Source organism: Lytechinus variegatus, chromosome 1 (genome assembly GCF_018143015.1).
Source record: "Lytechinus variegatus isolate NC3 chromosome 1, Lvar_3.0, whole genome shotgun sequence".
NCBI lineage: Eukaryota > Metazoa > Echinodermata > Echinoidea > Temnopleuroida > Toxopneustidae > Lytechinus > Lytechinus variegatus.
Genome location: NC_054740.1, coordinates 27,415,886 through 27,434,653, shown reverse-complemented (window position 1 = coordinate 27,434,653; position 18,768 = coordinate 27,415,886). Strand labels below are relative to the sequence as shown.

Below are 18,768 nucleotides of genomic sequence, written 5' to 3'. Positions count from 1 at the left end.
CCTGCCTGAGTTTCAGGTAACTGAGAATCCCTCTTTCAAAAAAACCGCAAACAGTTCATTGGTGGCGTGCAAATAATTCCACAGAAGATAAACGTTGTATTCCAATTGGAAATAAACTGTGCTCTGAAATAAAGTCTGGTGTGAATCTCTGAGTTCTGATCTAATATGAAGAAGAAACTGCCAGCTTATATATAGATAAATTTCCACTATTCTGGAAACTTCTAGTGTTGTTTTTAAAAAGAACATTCTCCTTCTTTCTAGAGCAAATTCAATTCTAGAAGACTCTTGAATGACCTCAGTGAAATTAACAATGTAAACAACATAGATAATCCTATTGTCCTTTATTTCCACTACCACTAGGATTTTCTATTTTGTAACAGTCTTCTATTGTTTATCTTTGTACATTCCAGAAATAACAAAAAATATCTCATGATAATAGGCATGCCTAAGAAAGCTTCACTGAGACATTCTGGAATATTCTTAATCATTATATGCTATGTATATCCTTAAAGAGGAAATAACTAAATAGAAGAATGTAATTGCTCTTACAATTCTACTTATATATATATATAACAGCGTCCAAATAAGAATTTCCAAAAATTATCATCTCCTTTAGATATGAACTCCGTGAGGACCGGAAGAAAGAGGAAGCCCGCGGAAGCTCCAACATGCACAACATCCGACGAGATATTATACGTATAGTAAGAAGCACGAGCTCAACAACCGAGCCAACGAGTACAACCTTAGATGTCCGATCTCAACCCGGGAGTGCTACCAGTACAGAATCCCTGCATAGTCCCAACAAGGACACGAGTAGCACTGGTGCGTTAAGGCCGATTCTACTTGGAAGCGGGCAAGGAAGTGCATTTAGACGATTTGAGGGCATGGTTGGACGTGAAGGTGGAAATACCAATCCAAGCACTGTCAATATTGCATATGCACGTGACGACGGTGGACTAGAAGAGCTGGTGTCACGTGTCGATCTCGAAACAATGAAAAAGGACATTTTGAGAGGGATACAAACAGAGGTGCAGCAGTGCTTGCGAGAGGTACTCCTAACGCAGAGGCATCTCCAGCAACGCCCGTCCATCGATGGGCTGACGTCCCCTCCTCCCCCGGTACCTCCTCCGCCTCTTGATTTGGAATTCACTGATTTACCTCCCAATAATAATGGACAGTATTTTTCATACAGGAATGCAGCCTTTGAATATGACGAAGAATTCAAAACAAAGAATCCAACTTTGACTCAGCTCTGAACACGGCCATTAAGAAAAACTCAATGAATGATGCATGATTTAGTGGACTTATGAAGATAAACTGGAATCAACTAATCTGTATTTTTATCTGTGTCGTTATTCATCAATCATCAAACCAACTACTTTGCTGCGTTGATTTGCCACATATGAAGATTGAAACATTTGGGATACCTCATCTAATAAGAAATCTTCGAACCAAATGTACCTTGGGAAAACTTCTACAGTGCATTGATTAGCCAAGTCATTTTGGATATTTTATCGCATAAGAAATCTTTGAATCTTATTTTCATTTACCTTGTGGAAACTTCTTCAGGGCTTGGATGTGCCACATAGTTAAGAAAATTGTGCCATTTTGGAAGTTTTCTCACAGAAGAACCTTAAACCTTATGTACTTTGAAAAACTTCTTACTGGATGGGTATGCCACCTAGGATAATTGAACCATTCAAGATACCTTATGACGAAAGAAATCATTGAGCAGTACATACTTTAAGGAGGCTTCTTTAGAAGGAAATTGAACCATCTGGGATGTTTCATCACCAAAAAAAATCCTTAAATGCTATGTACTTCTAGAAAATCCCTTCAATGCACGGATATACCACATAAGACTAATTTTTTTGTTACTTCAAGAAAACTTATTCAGTGTGTATATATATATAATATATATCGCATAGGAAAATTTAACCATTCAATATCCTTATCACATAAGATATCCTTGAACTTTAATAGCGTACAAAATAGGATGTTCCTTTGGTTCACCGTAGAAAGTTTCTTTGCTTCATTGATATGCCACATATGAAAACTGAGCCATCTTACCATATAAAGAATTCTTACATTCGATGTACATTGAGGAAAATTGTTGTTTGCCAGTTTGGTGTCAATTTTGTGTTATATGTGTGAGAACAAAACTGTGTAACTGTCTTTCAGTTATTATTAAGGACCAATTTATTCCTATAAAGGGTCAGTTCCCTTTACCAAAAAAAGTTAGATTCACTTTGCAATTTTAAAAAAGATTGTTAGGTGATACATTGCATGTGTTTTATAGTTATGGTCAATGCAACTTAAGAAAGTCATGAAAAGAGTTGTTTACACTGCTTACAAACAATAGCCAACTTTAACCCTAACTAGAGCTGCATGAGACTTTGCGTTAAGGGGAACACCACCCTTCATCCAAAGCCCTCTACTCACAGTTTCGCTGGAAAGGTGCGTTGGGAGTGTTCACTCGTGTTTGTTATGTAAATCTCTCACCGCCCCTCCTCAGCTCATATATGTCTCTCCCCTGATCCATCTGCTTCTATATTCCTGTAATTCCGTCTCTCTGCTGCCAATGGCATCCATCATATCTCTTTCTGTTTCTCAGTCTCTCACTCCCCCTCTGCTTCTCTTTCCTCTGTCCATCTCTTTCTTGCCCCCCCCCTCTCACTCTCTCTCCTTCTCTTTCTTCTGTCAATCTCCCCCCCTCTCTCTCTCCCTCTCTCTCTCTCTTCCAATGCCTCTCATCCCAATCGGACCCTATTCCAATAAGGAGGTTTCAATTCGGAAATTTTGAAACCATGGCTGGGGCCACATTCATTCGTTATTCCGCAGCTTCGTTATTCCGAAGGTTCGTTATTCCGAAGGTTCGTATTTCCAAAGGTTCGTATTTCCGAAGGTTCGTAATTCCGAAGGTTCGTTAGTCCGAAAACAAAAATGAGGTTCATGATTCCGAAGGTTCGTTAGTCCAAAAACTAAATGATTAACGAACCTTATCTTGTTTTCGGACTAAAGAACCTTCGGAACAACGAACCTCATTTTGTTTTCAGATTAAAACTTTCGGAAAAACAAACCTTATTTCATTTTCAGATTAATGAACCTTCGGAACATCGAACCTTATTTCGTTTTCAGATTATCGAACCTTCGGAATAACGCCACAAATGTTTGGATAAACGAACTGTTTTACGTTTTCGGATTAACGAACATCGAGGTATAGGCAATTTACGTGTTTCGGAATAAAGAACCTTCGGAATTACGAAGTGTAACCGGGTTGGACAGGGTAGTGTGTAATTTTCAAAGTTTTGCTTGCTTGTTTGATTTGAGATTGATAGTCCCACCTGCTTAGTTACATAATGGGGTTTGGCCCCAAAAATTTTGCAGACAACATAAACAAGGTAAACAGAATAAAATTAAATGCAAAACTACGTTATAATGCAGCACACAATGCAATGTAGCAAACAAAGCAATATCTAAACAAAAACCATGGTATATCTTGAATACATTTGTCTGCTGGAGTGTAAGAGTGCAGAGAATTACGTGTGCATTATTTTACTAACGAATGGTTTCACTTGCCTTATAACTATACATGTACATTGCCTATAAATCAGTTCAATTTCAGTATACGTGTACTGATACCATGCGCCAATAATATGCCAGTTATTTCTTTTTCAGCCTTTCAAATATATATGTACAGTATGTTTCCATTTGATGATTCAGAATTTTCCTTTAGAATGTGGAGTTTAATATCATTTCATTGCCCTATGTGTACATTTATTTGATTTGAAATGCAAAAATGCTTATTGACATTGAAGGCACAACCCTAACACACACATGCACAAAGCTCCATACACACCCAAAGAACAAACGCTATGGATTTTTATGCAAAATAGATATAATTCCATCTTTATTATCACTTTCATGTTTTTTTTCACTTAAGGTTTGCTTCAATCAATCTCCATAAATTTGTGGGTAGAATATTTATAGCACAAAATCTTGCCATTTGGAGATTAAAGTCATAGCAGCATCTTTTGTGCAGAAATCCTGCAAGCAGCCTTTCATCACCGAATCTCGCATTTCATCAAAGCAACGGGGAATGCATAAATGCCACTATGAAGAGATTCAATGTGCCTTTCACAGGATTTCTGTGAAAAGATCCCGCCAAGACTTTTTGACCAAGTATCTAAATGGTGTTGATATCAAGTGCATCAAATGTTTTCTTTAAAGGAGAATTTCACCCTGAAGAAAAGTTTGTTGTAAAAATAGCAGAAAAAAAGCAATAAAAGATATTGGTGAAGATTTGAAGAAAATTCATTAAAGTTTAAGAAAGTTATTAGAAGTTAATGTTTTGGATTTGTGACATCATAAATGAGCAGCTGCCCTATATTTTATGTAATTTAAAATGCATAAATTCAATTTTTCAATAGTTTGTGATGACTTATTCTTGATTTCTTTTTAGGAACAGAGGTGAAATGATTTGTGTAATGATATACTGGAGGTACAGTAAAAATCACTTCAATTTTCTTTTTTTTTACATGTACCAAACGATATGTAGGAAAGCTGCTCACATATGATGTCACAAATCAAATAATTAAAATTCTAATAACATTTTATTCTTTGATGGATTTTCTTAAAACCTTCAGCAATATTTTTAATTATTTTTACTGCTTTTTTCACAAACTTTTCAACAGGGAAAACTTCCACTTCAAGGATTTTAATAACCTACATTAAAGTGGATATAAAAAGTACCAATTACAAATCTGTATCATATCACTTTGATAAGGGCATATCAAATTAAAAGCTACAGTATGTTATACATTTATATAATGGAATCAGTAAAAGAGGCTGATAATATAATATTGCAAATTGAAACATTGATGTGTGTAATGAAAGTAACCAGATTATGTATTCAAATGATATAGATTACTGAAGCATGACGTCATGACATTCCTGCTGGCGTATCGCCAGCCTTTTTCTGACAATATTTTGGTAGATCATGATTACAAACCTCTGAACACTAAACTTGACATGAATTTGTTCATGGGGGCCCCCAAGTATGGTCATATTGATACCTACTGTAATAGACCCGCTATTGAAATCAGTGAAAATTGGCCTGGTTCGTAACTGTTTGATCTGAAATTAATCTGAACCAATCAGATGCATGGATTTCAGTAGCTTATAACACATGGTCAGAGAAAAAGCCCCAACTCTTTGATACTTGAAATGCCCCCCCCCCATGGGTGCGTGGCACAGGCTGTATACATGTAGATGTTTGTTGTGAGAGGACATTTAAGGTCAAATACAGCCCAGAAAAATGTTGATTTGAATCGATAGAGAAAAATCAAGCAAGCATAATGTAGAAAATGTCATCAAAATCGGATACATGTAAAATGAGAAAGTTATGACATTTTTCAAAGTTTTGCTTGTATTTCACAAAAGAGTTATATAAGTGACACTGACATTCAATAGAGAGAGTTGATGATGTCCCTCAGTCACTATTTCTTTTGTTTTTTTCATTGTTTCAATAATAATATTTTTTATTTTTACAGATTTGACAATAAGGACCAATTGGACTGAACCATAAAATGTTATAACAATGGCAATTCTACATGTTCAGGTAGAAAAAAAACTTTAAAAATGACAATAAGGAGAAAATTTATAGAATATTTCATATTTCATATAATAAAATACAAAAGAAATAGTGAGTGGATGACGTCATCAGTCCCCTCATTTGCATACAGACCAGGATGTGCGTATAATTTTTTTCTGAAATTCAGCGAAATTTTAAAATGTCTTAATTGTCTTATTTTACATCTGATTCTGATTAAATTTTCAGTGTTATGCTTGGTGGGTTTTTCTCTTTTTATTCAAATCAACTTTTTGATGGGGTGGACTTGTCCTTTAGATAATTTCATAGAAAAATGCTACCTCTAGTCAAATAAAAAAAAATACTGTCTGTACTTTAAAAAGTTATTGAAAGGAAAGAGAGCAAAGCAGGAGATAGGAAGGGGCCCATTGGCCAATTCCATGTCCATTATGGGGTGGCCACCATATATACTTGTCCACAGATTTTTTTTAAAAAAGGACCCCAAACAAACAATCTTGCTTTGATCTAATGTCAACGGGGCTCAATAGGCTTTCACACAGCCGAATCTTGGGACCCCATTGGAATAATTCCCACCAAAATGCTCTGCAAAAATATGGTATAAAAAAACGCTGACAGGCAAAATGAGTTTTTTGGACATCATTGCTTCAGTACTCTATTTTCAATAGCAACAAGTGAATATGGTGTCTTGAAGAATTATGAAATATTTTTCATCCTTCTTTTCTTTTACATTGTCATCATAGATTAATATTGGATTAAGGAAGACATAAAAAAATGCAAGATGTTTTGATCTAAGACTCATTTATTTTTCTATTGTATTATCTTTATGTAGTTAGGAACACAAACTTTTTATGCCATTGTAAATAGAGCAGGGACAAGTGCAACTATGAAAATATATGTTAACCTTTATTATCATCAAGTGCAATTTTATACTGTATAAACACATTTTAAATATTCAGAAACAATGAGGCTTGCAAACAATGATGGCAAACACATGTGAATGTGTTGATAATTAATATTTGTATCATCATGTACAAAAAGATATCAATAAACCACTTATACACTGCAAAAATTTGATTTCATTTGCTTGTATTTATTAGTGTTTAATTATTTCATGCTGACAATATTGAAAATTCAGCTAATCTGATAGAGACCTTTGAAAGGCATAATGCACTATACAAAAACTGTTCTGTTGTTATTGTAATCATAATTATTATCATAATAATTATTATATTTATTATGTCATAAAATAAATTGTTCAATACCTAATTGATTTTTATTTTAACAGAATCCTTGGGTTTCAGTGGCACTATATTTTTTTTTCATGTTTTACGTTATAATTGTTTCAAGGTACATATTATAGGACTTTTTAGGAATGGATAATGAAAAAGCAAATATTCAAGAAATTTTCAGGTTTTCATGGACCCATAAGAACCTACGTGTAGAACTATTGCCGCCTTCTACTGAAAAGTTGGAAAGAGAACAAAGCAAAAATGAATTTTTCCTGATTGGACAAGCTGATCCATGAATTTCTGTATTGCACTTTCCATATAAAGATTTTTTTTTTTTAATAACGAGTCAGACATAGAAATGCACCTCCCCCCGTAACAAGAGGAGTTTACTTACATTGCATTTAATGATTGGGACTGAAAGTGATTATACATTGGAGAAAAATAAACACGTATTACTACGATCAATATGATCAAATATGATGAGTTTTCAATGAGAATTAACACATTTATGAAAGTCTTTTGCAGCATAGTCACAATTGAACTAAAATCTTCTCAAGTGCAATATTTGATACAAATGTTTTTTTAACAGCTGTGTGCAACGCAGTCAATGCCACAAATAAACTATATAGCACATAGAATGGGGTGGGGTGTCCAGACAGTTTCAAATTTTGAAGCTTTCTCTTTTGCCTTTGAATTACGCAAAAAAGAATATGAATTCAATAGCTGGAATCTCCTTCAGTTTTGTTCTCTGTAATAATGCCTAACATCTTGTACTAAAAACTGATGAGACTTTGCTTGTTAACTTTTCCTAATGGCCGTTTAAAACCGATTGTCTGAACACACACCCTGTCCGGACACACAAATTTCACGTGGCTCTCATGGATTTGTTTTACTATGATTGTCTGACAAGGCAGCTCCAATGACTCGAGATAATCGACTCAAGTTGAAAATGCAAATCTGTGGAAAATCTAAGCCGTATAAAAAAAAAAACATGATTTTTTAACAGATTTTTTTGTATTTTCATGCTTGGTGGAGTTTTACAACTTAACACTTTTTTTTACAGAAAGAAGAGCAAGAACTCTTCTCTCAAATAAATTTACTTTAAAGTGATTGGTTAACATTGGTTTGACTTTTAAAAAATCTGAGCTAGAAGGTGACACTTGTCACCTGTGTCTGTGATATGTTACAAAAATGAAGCCCAGAAAAAATTGCATTTGAAAATAATTATTTAGTGCTTCAAAAATTGAAATATAAAGTGACCGGAAACACCATCTTAATTTCATCCCATATACTTATGTGTAGTATTTAGGCATCTATAAGACACCTATTTACAAAATCAGGGTTTGCCTTGTAGTTTTAGCTTTTCATTCTCAATAATGGTTGTTTTCAGGGTTTATAAGTTCTAATACATGCACTTGTACACATGTTTCATCTTGGTTTGAGAATTTTTTAAATCGGCTGCTTACAAAGTTAAACAATACCGTTAACTGTTAATTTGGAGCTCTTATTATTATTTTGGCTTAGTAAAGAGAAACTTTACTGGCAACTCATTGTGGGTTCTGGGACTCAGTGGTAGAGCATCCGGTTACGGGTTCGATTGCTAGCGGAGTCATACCAAAGACTTGCAAAATAGGACTTCCTGTCTTCTTGTCGACTATTGAGAATGGAGATAACATGCAGGGGCCCATAAGGAAGCAAGAATTGAAAACATTCCGACTTATCAACCAACAGACCAGTCAACTACACAGCGTACCTCATTTTCAATCTGCAGGAATGCGTCCCGTCGCTCCAAGGAGAAAATTCAAAGTCGCAGAATAACGACTGTTTAAAAAAAAACAGTGGAAATCCATGGATCCACAGAGAAATCTCATATGATGCCTGTTTAGAGCTTACATGTACCTGTTAACTCATTTTGGAAGTTCATCTGGAGTGGTCGAAAATATTGTCATTATGGTGGCAAGAATTCTAACTAATGGATCAATCAACATAGCTCGCCTTATTTCAAATCACAGTACCTTATATTGACTGGCCAAACATTCTACGGACAGAGTCGACATCTTTTTTTTTATTAGATCAGGTCAAGTAGGTTGTGTCATCGAGTCTGTTGGTATATCATCTTCTGTCAGGCATTTCTCTTGGTGCTTGAAGTAATCACGAACCAGTCCTTTTGCGTGTTTCTTCACTGTGAAAAGGAGAATTGTCAAGCGGTCAGAAAATAAAACGCCATGTTACGATACTGCAACAAATAACAATTATTGAGGGTCATGGATTTTAAAATATGAAGTTTTAAATTTTCCTTTTTTTTTTATTACAGGAAATAATTATACATAAAATAAAACAAATAATGATCTTACATAAATCTCTTGAAGTGTCCGATGTAAAATCCCGAAGTGATGATGGTATATCCAAGTAATAATCCAAATGATAAAAATCCCAGTTGACTGGCGAAAATTCACAATGATGGCGATGATGAAACTGATGTTGAAGTCCGATGAATAATAAGAGTCACTGCAACGAGTTGAAATGTCCGTGAAGACGATGTTGATGATGATTAACAGTCAATTTCAGCAATCCATGGGTTGAAGCGTGTTCATTGAACAGGTTGATGATGTTGATGATCTCGATGAGAACTGATAATTTCTCTCTCAAAATAACTGCAAACAGTTCATTGATGCATAAGCTGCTCTGATCTGATCTGGTGAAGTGATCTCATATGATGTGATGGTGTGATCTAATATGATGTGATGATCATCTTGAAAAATCTGCAGCTTTATACTAATTACAAGTGTTCTAGATCATTCTCAAATTTCGACTAATCTACAATGCACTATAATGGAAAGTTCTAGCATTGCCTTCCAAAAGAATGTTCTTCCTTTCAGGAGCAGTCAAAATCCAGAACACTCTTGAATGACCTCATTGAAATCAACAGTGTAAACAAAATACCTAAGCCTATTCATTTCCACTACCAATACAATTCTATTGTTTGGCTTTTCCTTATTCAACAATAAAACTCCTTGGCCTTTTAAATAGGCAAGGCCTGCATAATAAAAAGACATTCTTGAATGTTCTTTACAATTCTTGGCTATCCTTAAAGGGAAATAACTAATAGATAAATGTAATTGCCTTTTAAAATTCTTTTACAATTATTCATATATGTAACACCTCCCCCACCGGGGAAAAGAAAGCTTTACCGTAGTAAAGGTTTCTTTATGATTACTTTTTCTTTTAACTGTTCAAAGTCATCTTGATAAATCATTTACAGTTATCGTGTACAAAGATATAGTACTTAACGAACATGTTAAAATAAATGAACATCAAAGATGTTTTCTTCAAATGACACACTTGGTCAAAATCATGAATAATTTCACTTTTTATACTCTTGATAGAGCATCAGCAATTACATTATTCTTTCCCTTTATGTGTACAATTTTCAAAGGGAATGGTTGGAGCATTAGGCTCCATCTGTACAGTCTTTGATTCTTTGTTTTGAATTTCTCCAAAAACACAAGAGGATTGTGGTCTGTATAGACTGTAATCTCTCCATTGGTTAGATACACCTCAAACTGCTGAAGGGCTAGTACGAGACTCAGGGCCTCTTTTTCAATAGTTGAGTACTTCTTTTGAAATCTATTGAGTTTCTTAGAGAAGTAGCACACTGGTTTTTCGATGCCTTCTTCATCTTCTTGGAGCAATACTGCTCCTACTCCAACATCACATGCATCAATTGCTACTTTGAATGGCTTTGTGAAGTTTGGAGCTGCCAAAATAGGCTCATTCACCAAAATGGCCTTTAATTTCTCAAATGATCTTTGACATTCGTCAGACCAAACATACTTCACTTTTGCCTTCAGCAGGTTTGTCAGAGGACTAACCACTGTACTGAAATTTGGAACAAATTTCCTGTAGAAGCCACTCATACCTAAGAATCTGAGCAATTCTTTCTTAGTTGTGGGAATTGGGAAGTCTAAGATAGCTTGTATCTTGGCTTCTCTTGGTAGCACTTGCCCTTGACCAACCACATGACCAAGATATGTGACCTTTGCCTTGGCAAATTCACTTTTCATCAGATTCACTACTAGATTGGCTTTGTCCAGCCTGTCAAACAGTGCTCGCAAATGATTCAGATGATCATTCCAAGTATCACTGTATACTAGGATGTCGTCTATGTATACGACACAATTGTCAAGTCCGGCAATCACTTGATTTGTCAACCTTTGGAAGGTTGCTGGTGCATTTTTCATTCCAAAAGGCATGACTTTGCATTGAAATAAGCCTTCAGGTGTGACAAAGGCTGATATCTCTTTGGCTCGGTCAGTCAGTGGCACTTGCCAATATCCTTTAAGCAAGTCTATCTTTGTGATATAGGCAGAATTTCCAACCTTATCAATACAATCTTCTAACCTAGGAATTGGATACGAGTCAGTCTTAGTTACTGCATTTACCTTCCGGTAATCAATGCAAAATCTCTGAGAGCCATCTGGCTTTGGAACCATTACAATGGGAGAACTCCAACTACTCTGACTCGGTTCGATTATGTCATTATCTAACATAAACTGTATTTCATTATTCACCATTTCCAACTTGCTTGGATTGAGCCTATAAGGATTCTGTTTGATAGGTCTTACATCACCTACGTCTACATCATGTAAAGTTAAAGGTGTACGACCTGGTTTGTCTTTACATACATTCTCATATTCTCTTAACAGGCCAGATATATCATTTCTCTGATCTTCAGGCAGGTGTTTTAATGCCTCATCCATATTTCTTAACATCTCTGAGTTAGACAACTTTATACCACATGGTTCGTTCTTAGATACATCTGTATAAGACAATTCATTATCTGTCTTTCCATAGCATTCTTCTTCATGTACATCTACATGTTTTTCTTCTTCTTTGACCTGTGTTGTACCTATTGGCTGACTAGCCTCTCGCTCAAAGTATTCTTTTAACATGTTTACATGACAAACTCTTTGAGACTTTCTTCGATCAGGGGTACTGATCACATAGTTGACATCATTCAATTTCTTTTTGACTATGTAGGGACCACTAAACCTAGCTTTCAAGGGCTCACCTTGCAAAGGCAACAACACTAACACTTTGTCTCCAGGCTTGAAACTTCGCTCTTTTGCATTTTTGTCAGCTTGAGCTTTCATTTTTCCCTGCGACTCTTTCAAGTGTTCCTTAGCCACATCACAAGCTTTTGAGAGCCTTTCTCTAAACTTTGACACATAGTCTAGAAGGTTTACATCATCATCCTGAACCATAAACCTCTCTTTGATAAGCTTTAGAGGACCCCTAACCTCATGACCATAGACCAATTCAAATGGACTGAAACCTGTGGACTCATTCGGGGAATCCCTAGTTGCAAACAGTAGGAATGAGATCCCTTTATCCCAGTCATCGGGATAGTCTTCACAATAAGCCCTAATCATGGTCTTCAAAGTCTGATGATAGCGTTCTAACGCTCCTTGGGACTGTGGGTGATAAGCAGAGGACTTGATCTGCTTTATTCCCAACTCCTTCATAACTTGCTGAAATATTCCTGACATGAAATTTGACCCTTGATCAGATTGAATTTCCTTGGGCAGACCATACCTAGTGAAAAACTGCACTAACGCCTGCACCACTGTCTTTGCAGTGATACTCCTCAAAGGTATCGCCTCTGGAAACCGTGTAGACAAGTCCATAATCGTCAGGAGAAATCTGTGACCCGACCTCGTTCTGGGTAAGGGTCCGACACAATCAACAAGAACCCTAGTAAAAGGTTCATCAAATGCAGGAATGGGTATCAATGGAGCAGGCTTGATAGAAGGCTGTGCCTTACCAATAATCTGACATGTGTGACATGTCTTACAGAAATGCACAACATCTTTGTGCATCTTAGGCCAATAGAAATGCCTCATAATTCTATCTTCTGTCTTCCGAATACCGACATGACCTGCCATAGGTAACTCATGAGCCATTTTCAGAATATCTGTGCGGTAACAAGGAGGAACTACAACCTGGTGAATTATACACCAATCTTCATCAGCTGGTCTCCGGGGAGGTCTCCATTTCCTCATCAAAATGTCATCTTTGACATAAAAGCACTCAGGAACCTTATCAGCCTCAGCCTCAGAACATGCTTTTTGTGACAAGCTTTTTAATTCTGGGTCTGCCTGTTGTGCCTGTACAAGGGAGGATTTACTAAACAAACTATCATTGTTAGCAACAGAGCCTTCAACACTATCCCCATTCAAATCCTTGAAAAAGGTTTCAGCTAACCAGACATCAGTACTCTCCTCTACATCAGCAGAATCCGCATCATCCTTTTCAGCTCTACGAGTCTGAGACCTAGTAACAACACAATCCGGGAAAATCCCTGGAAAATCTTCCTGCAACAATTCAGTTTCAGCTACCTCAACGGGCTTTTCCGAAACCACTGGAGATGCAACAACTTTATCTCCAGCCAAGTCGTTACCTAACAAGAAATCAACACCTTTCATGGGTAATTCTGGAACGACACCAACAGTCACAGGACCACTAACTAGGTCACACTTTAAGTCGACCTTATGCAAAGGAACCGACATGAAATTTGGGCCAATACCTTGAACTAAGACGTTGGCCTTTTCTGAACTCTTCAGGGGAAGAGCCGAATCCCCTGGCACCATCAGGGACTGTGCAGCCCCTGTATCCCTAAGGATCACCACTGACCTACCAGCAGCACCAGTCGAACAAGGGGATACTTCACCATCATGCAAAAAACTTCTAAAAGTTTCATCAACCTGCTTGACTTTATCAGCAAATACCAGAGAAACACTCTCAACATCTTGATTGGGCTCTGATGGAACAAACTCCATCGAGGGAACACTTGTTTGCTTGACAAAACCCATGTCTTTCTTAGTTTTGGTTGGCATTCCAACCAATTTCCAACATGATTCTTTCAAATGTCCCGATTTATGACAATGAGTACAAATTTTGGAACTACGACTCTCAGACCTTTTGGTTGATTCTGTGCCCCCACTAGCCTGATTCTTGTTAGCGTCTTTATCCTTGCTTGCATATTTTCCCTCACTAGGTTTATTGTGGGATTCAAATGACCCTTTACCTTTCTTTTTCCAATAATTCTTGAAAGGAGGCCTATCTCCACTACCTTTATGTGTGACCTCAAATTCATCAGCTACTATGGCTGCTTTACTGACTTCAGTAACTCTATGGTCATCTAAGTGAGATTTAATGCCAAAAGGAAGACTCTTTTTGAATTCTTCTAGGAGGACAACTTCCCTAAGGTGAACAAAATCTTTGTCAACTTTCAGTGATCTGTACCACTTATCGAACATCATTTCTTGTTCCCTAGCAAATTCAACATATGTCTGGCCTGATTGTCTTTGCATGTTCCTAAATTTATGTCTGTACGCTTCTGGTACCAACTCATATGCATTGAGAATTGTTTCTTTTACTGTAGCATAGTCACATGATTGCATTTCAGAGAGTGAAGAATAGACTTTTGCAGCCTTTCCAACGAAAACACTTTGGAGGAGAAGAGTCCAGTATTCCTTGGGCCAATTCAGTCTCTTGGCCACTTTTTCAAATGACACAAAATATGTATCAACTCCCTCTTCATCAAATTTTGGCACAAGGCGAATGTTCTTCGCCACATCAAAGCCTTGGGGAGATTTATCTTTGGCAGAGTTAGTATTTGCATGAGCTAACTCCATTTCTTTCAATTTCAACTGGTACTCCAATCTCATTCTCTCCTTTTCAATGTTTATTTTCTCCATTTCAATCTTTTCTTTCATTTTCATTTCCATTTCATATTTTGCAAGTTGAATCTGAACATCATCTGAAACAATAACAGAAGTTTCAGACTCCTCTGTAAGCTTCATGTGACTAGCTAACAAGTCAATTATCTCTGCCTTCTTTAAACCTGGGGCTAGAGATACACCCAAATGATCACAAACTGTTATCAAATCATCTTTCTTCAGTGACTTCAAATGATCATATGACAATTCTGTCTTTGCAAGAAATTCTTCAACATCAAATGTAGCCATAGTGAATATACACAAATACAAGCACGTAATAACACAGTACAGTATATTCTAGAACTTTCCAAAATGTTTCCAAAATGTTTCCAATTCAAATTGGCTTTTGTTTCAAACTGACTTTCGTCTCAAATTGGCTTTCGTTTCCTGAAAAACTGGTTTTAGTTTCAAATTGGCTTATACAAATTTGGTTTTCGTTTCAAAATTGCCTTGGCTTGTACAAATTTGGTTTTCGTTTCCCGGACAACTGGTTTTAGTTTCAAACTGGCTTGTACAAATTTGGTTTTTGTTTCCCGGACAAGCCCCCAAAATTATTTGTTACGATACTGCAACAAATAACAATTAGATTTTAAAATATGAAGTTTTAAATTTTCCTTTTTTTTTATTACAGGAAATAATTATACATAAAATAAAACAAATAATGATCTTACATAAATCTCTTGAAGTGTCCGATGTAAAATCCCGAAGTGATGATGGTATATCCAAGTAATAATCCAAATGATAAAAATCCCAGTTGACTGGCGAAAATTCACAATGATGGCGATGATGAAACTGATGTTGAAGTCCGATGAATAATAAGAGTCACTGCAACGAGTTGAAATGTCCGTGAAGACGATGTTGATGATGATTAACAGTCAATTTCAGCAATCCATGGGTTGAAGCGTGTTCATTGAACAGGTTGATGATGTTGATGATCTCGATGAGAACTGATAATTTCTCTCTCAAAATAACTGCAAACAGTTCATTGATGCATAAGCTGCTCTGATCTGATCTGGTGAAGTGATCTCATATGATGTGATGGTGTGATCTAATATGATGTGATGATCATCTTGAAAAATCTGCAGCTTTATACTAATTACAAGTGTTCTAGATCATTCTCAAATTTCGACTAATCTACAATGCACTATAATGGAAAGTTCTAGCATTGCCTTCCAAAAGAATGTTCTTCCTTTCAGGAGCAGTCAAAATCCAGAACACTCTTGAATGACCTCATTGAAATCAACAGTGTAAACAAAATACCTAAGCCTATTCATTTCCACTACCAATACAATTCTATTGTTTGGCTTTTCCTTATTCAACAATAAAACTCCTTGGCCTTTTAAATAGGCAAGGCCTGCATAATAAAAAGACATTCTTGAATGTTCTTTACAATTCTTGGCTATCCTTAAAGGGAAATAACTAATAGATAAATGTAATTGCCTTTTAAAATTCTTTTACAATTATTCATATATGTAACAGCCAATAACTAATCTTTTAAAGAACTCCCCATAAACCAGCGAAAGATCAAAAATAGTCCTTAAATTCATGACTATCATGTGGTGATAAACTATAAACCATTTCAATTCATTTCTTTTCTCTTCTAATCTTTTCATATTTATAAATATACATTATATAACATTTCAATCAAATTGTACAACACAATAACACATGATATTGGAAGGGAAGGAGACCGACTAAAAAGCACAGCTTGTATGTACATCCAACCCTCTGTAGTTGGAACCTTCCAAAAAGTGTTTTTGTATCTGTTTCTGATGCTTTCAAATGATAATAACTTAGGCAGGAATGGAGAAAAATGTGGCGGAATGTACAGTTATTGTGTGATAAAGTTTGATTACTTGGTGAAATTTCTATCTAACTTCACCTTTCATGTGATGCAGAAGTTACAAGCACTAATATTCAATTCGATAACATGACATATTTGTAAAATATTATGGAAGAGACAGTTGTTTTTAATTTCTAGATGTTTACAGATATCACAAGAGAGATATCACAAGACCATGAATGTTGGTGGCTTGTGTTTATCAGTTGGGAAGACCCAGAAAAGGCTAGGAGGAATTTTTAAAAGAACATACTGAAATCACATATTTCGTATACATGTACATGCATGAAAATGATGCCTTTATTGTAATGTCGCCCATTCTTGTTAATCATAAGATACATTGACAATGATGAACTCAACACCAGGCATCAATTGGAGTTTCTTTTTCAAAGTGATAACAACACATTCCGTTTCCTGGGTTCTACCAATAAATTCTTATTCTTTCCTGCGCTAGGGATTCATTTGTCAGTTGAATAATTCTTTTTAATTTTTCAATTCTCATCCACTGCCTGTGCTATCTTGTCACCTTGGGAAAAAAAAGTTTGTCATCCCTCAAGCCTCCACCATAATGAATTTTAATGGCACAACTGTGAAATTAAAGGACAAGTCCACCCAACAAAATGTGATTTGAATAAAAAAGAACAAGAGCACATAATACGCCCGCCTGTAATGCGGAAAATTCAGTTATTGGTCAAGCAAGAAAAGTGGAAGAAGGTGACTTCACCTTTGACCTTCTGACCTCAAGATCAATAGGCTTCCTGGGATCCATGCTAGTATACACACCAAATGATATGAGCCTAGTTTTAGTTAAAGAAAAATGCCAGTAGTTGCAGTAAACGCTGATTTCTTGAGAAAGTCTGTAAAACCAGGCTTAATTGTCAGTATATCATCGAGGATCTAGATTGGGTACAGTTACATAAACCTAACTTTGTGAAATCTTGAAATCTAAACTGAAAAATGTTCATACTGAAGATCACCAACAAAGATAGGCACACATGGGACAGTGTATTATTATTGCTAGAATAAAGACCAGACGGAAGTGACCGAATCCGCGCTTATTTTGCTTATTTCTTAGCAATTACACAATTTCTTCCAGAATCCTCTTGCACATATTTTTTATTCATTCAAACAGACACTTGGGTGGTCATTATATTAGATTCTGTAAAAAGTCATTTTGAGATCGTTACCAGAACTGGAATTTATCTTTAAACTGAAGTTATCGCTTTTACAAGGACTGCAGAAGGGTAAGATGAAAACATGTCAGTATGACCTTGACCTTTGACCTTTTGACCTCAAAATCGAGAGGCTTCCTGGGATCCATGCTATTATCATACACACCAAATTATATGAGCCTAGATTAAGTTAAACTAAAGTTATCGCATTTACAAGGACTGCAGAAGGGTAAGATGAAAACATGTCAGTGTGACCTTGACCTTTGACCTTTTGACCTCAAAATCAATAGGCTTCCTGGGATCAATGCTAGTATCATACACACCAAATTATATGAGCTTAGGTTGAGTTAAACTGAAGTTATCGTTCACGCAATCCACAAGTACCACCGCACGCCGAGCGAACACTCCCCCCTTGAAGACGGACAGTCAACCTGCCCGAAACGTCGAGTCTCTCTACTGCTTCTACTCATCATCTCTACTCACTGACTCAAGCCAGCATCTCCTCATCAGCTCTTCTCAATCTGTTCTCAACTCATCAATCTCTTCAGGTTTATAGTCCTTTTCAGGACTACTTTCAAGAAAGAATACTCTAATCTCAAATCTCCACTTTCTCGCCTATCCATTTCTTTTCTTCTTCTATCCACGGTTTCTATAACACTCCACATGGTGTACCGTAAACCACATCAGCGATTGAAGTTATCGTGTTTACAAGGACTGCAGAAGGGTAAGATGGAAAACATGTCAGTGTGACCTTTTGACCTCAAAATCTATAGGCTTCCTGAGATCCATGCTAGTATCATACACACCAAATTATATGAGCCTAGGATAAATTAAACTGAAGTTATTGCATTTACAAGGACAGTAGAAAGGTAAGATGAAAATAGGTCACTGTGACCTTGACCTTTGACCTAAAAATCAAATGGCTTCCTGGGATTCATGCTACATGTATGAGCCTAGAATAAGTCAAACTGAAGTTATCACGTTAACAAGGAAACGTTAATGGACAGACACCGAGCGTGATACCATAGACGGGGGTATAAAAATCCAAGAAGCACAACACTGAAAATTTCATCAAAATCGATGTAAAATATGAAAGCTACGACATTTTGAAGTTTTGCAAAACAATTATATACAC

General features: G+C 36.2%; 2 protein-coding genes across 2 annotated transcripts in view; one reads left to right on the top strand and one right to left on the bottom strand.

The window, feature by feature from the left end:
• LOC121410396 (transient-receptor-potential-like protein) overlaps nucleotides 1-1,853 on the top strand; it is a 28,829-nt gene extending 26,976 nt beyond the window's left edge. Inside the window, exon 12 of the mRNA XM_041602456.1 lies at nucleotides 617-1,853. Coding sequence (XP_041458390.1) covers nucleotides 617-1,256 — 640 coding nt within the window. The 3' untranslated portion in view covers nucleotides 1,257-1,853. The remainder of the gene's footprint in view (nucleotides 1-616) is intronic.
• Nucleotides 1,854-8,915: 7,062 nt separating this feature from the next.
• LOC121410391 (ATP-dependent DNA helicase Q5-like) overlaps nucleotides 8,916-18,768 on the bottom strand; it is a 31,231-nt gene continuing 21,378 nt past the window's right edge. The window contains exon 17 of the mRNA XM_041602444.1: nucleotides 8,916-9,022. Within this exon, the coding sequence (XP_041458378.1) occupies nucleotides 8,919-9,022 (104 nt within the window). The 3' untranslated portion in view covers nucleotides 8,916-8,918. The remainder of the gene's footprint in view (nucleotides 9,023-18,768) is intronic.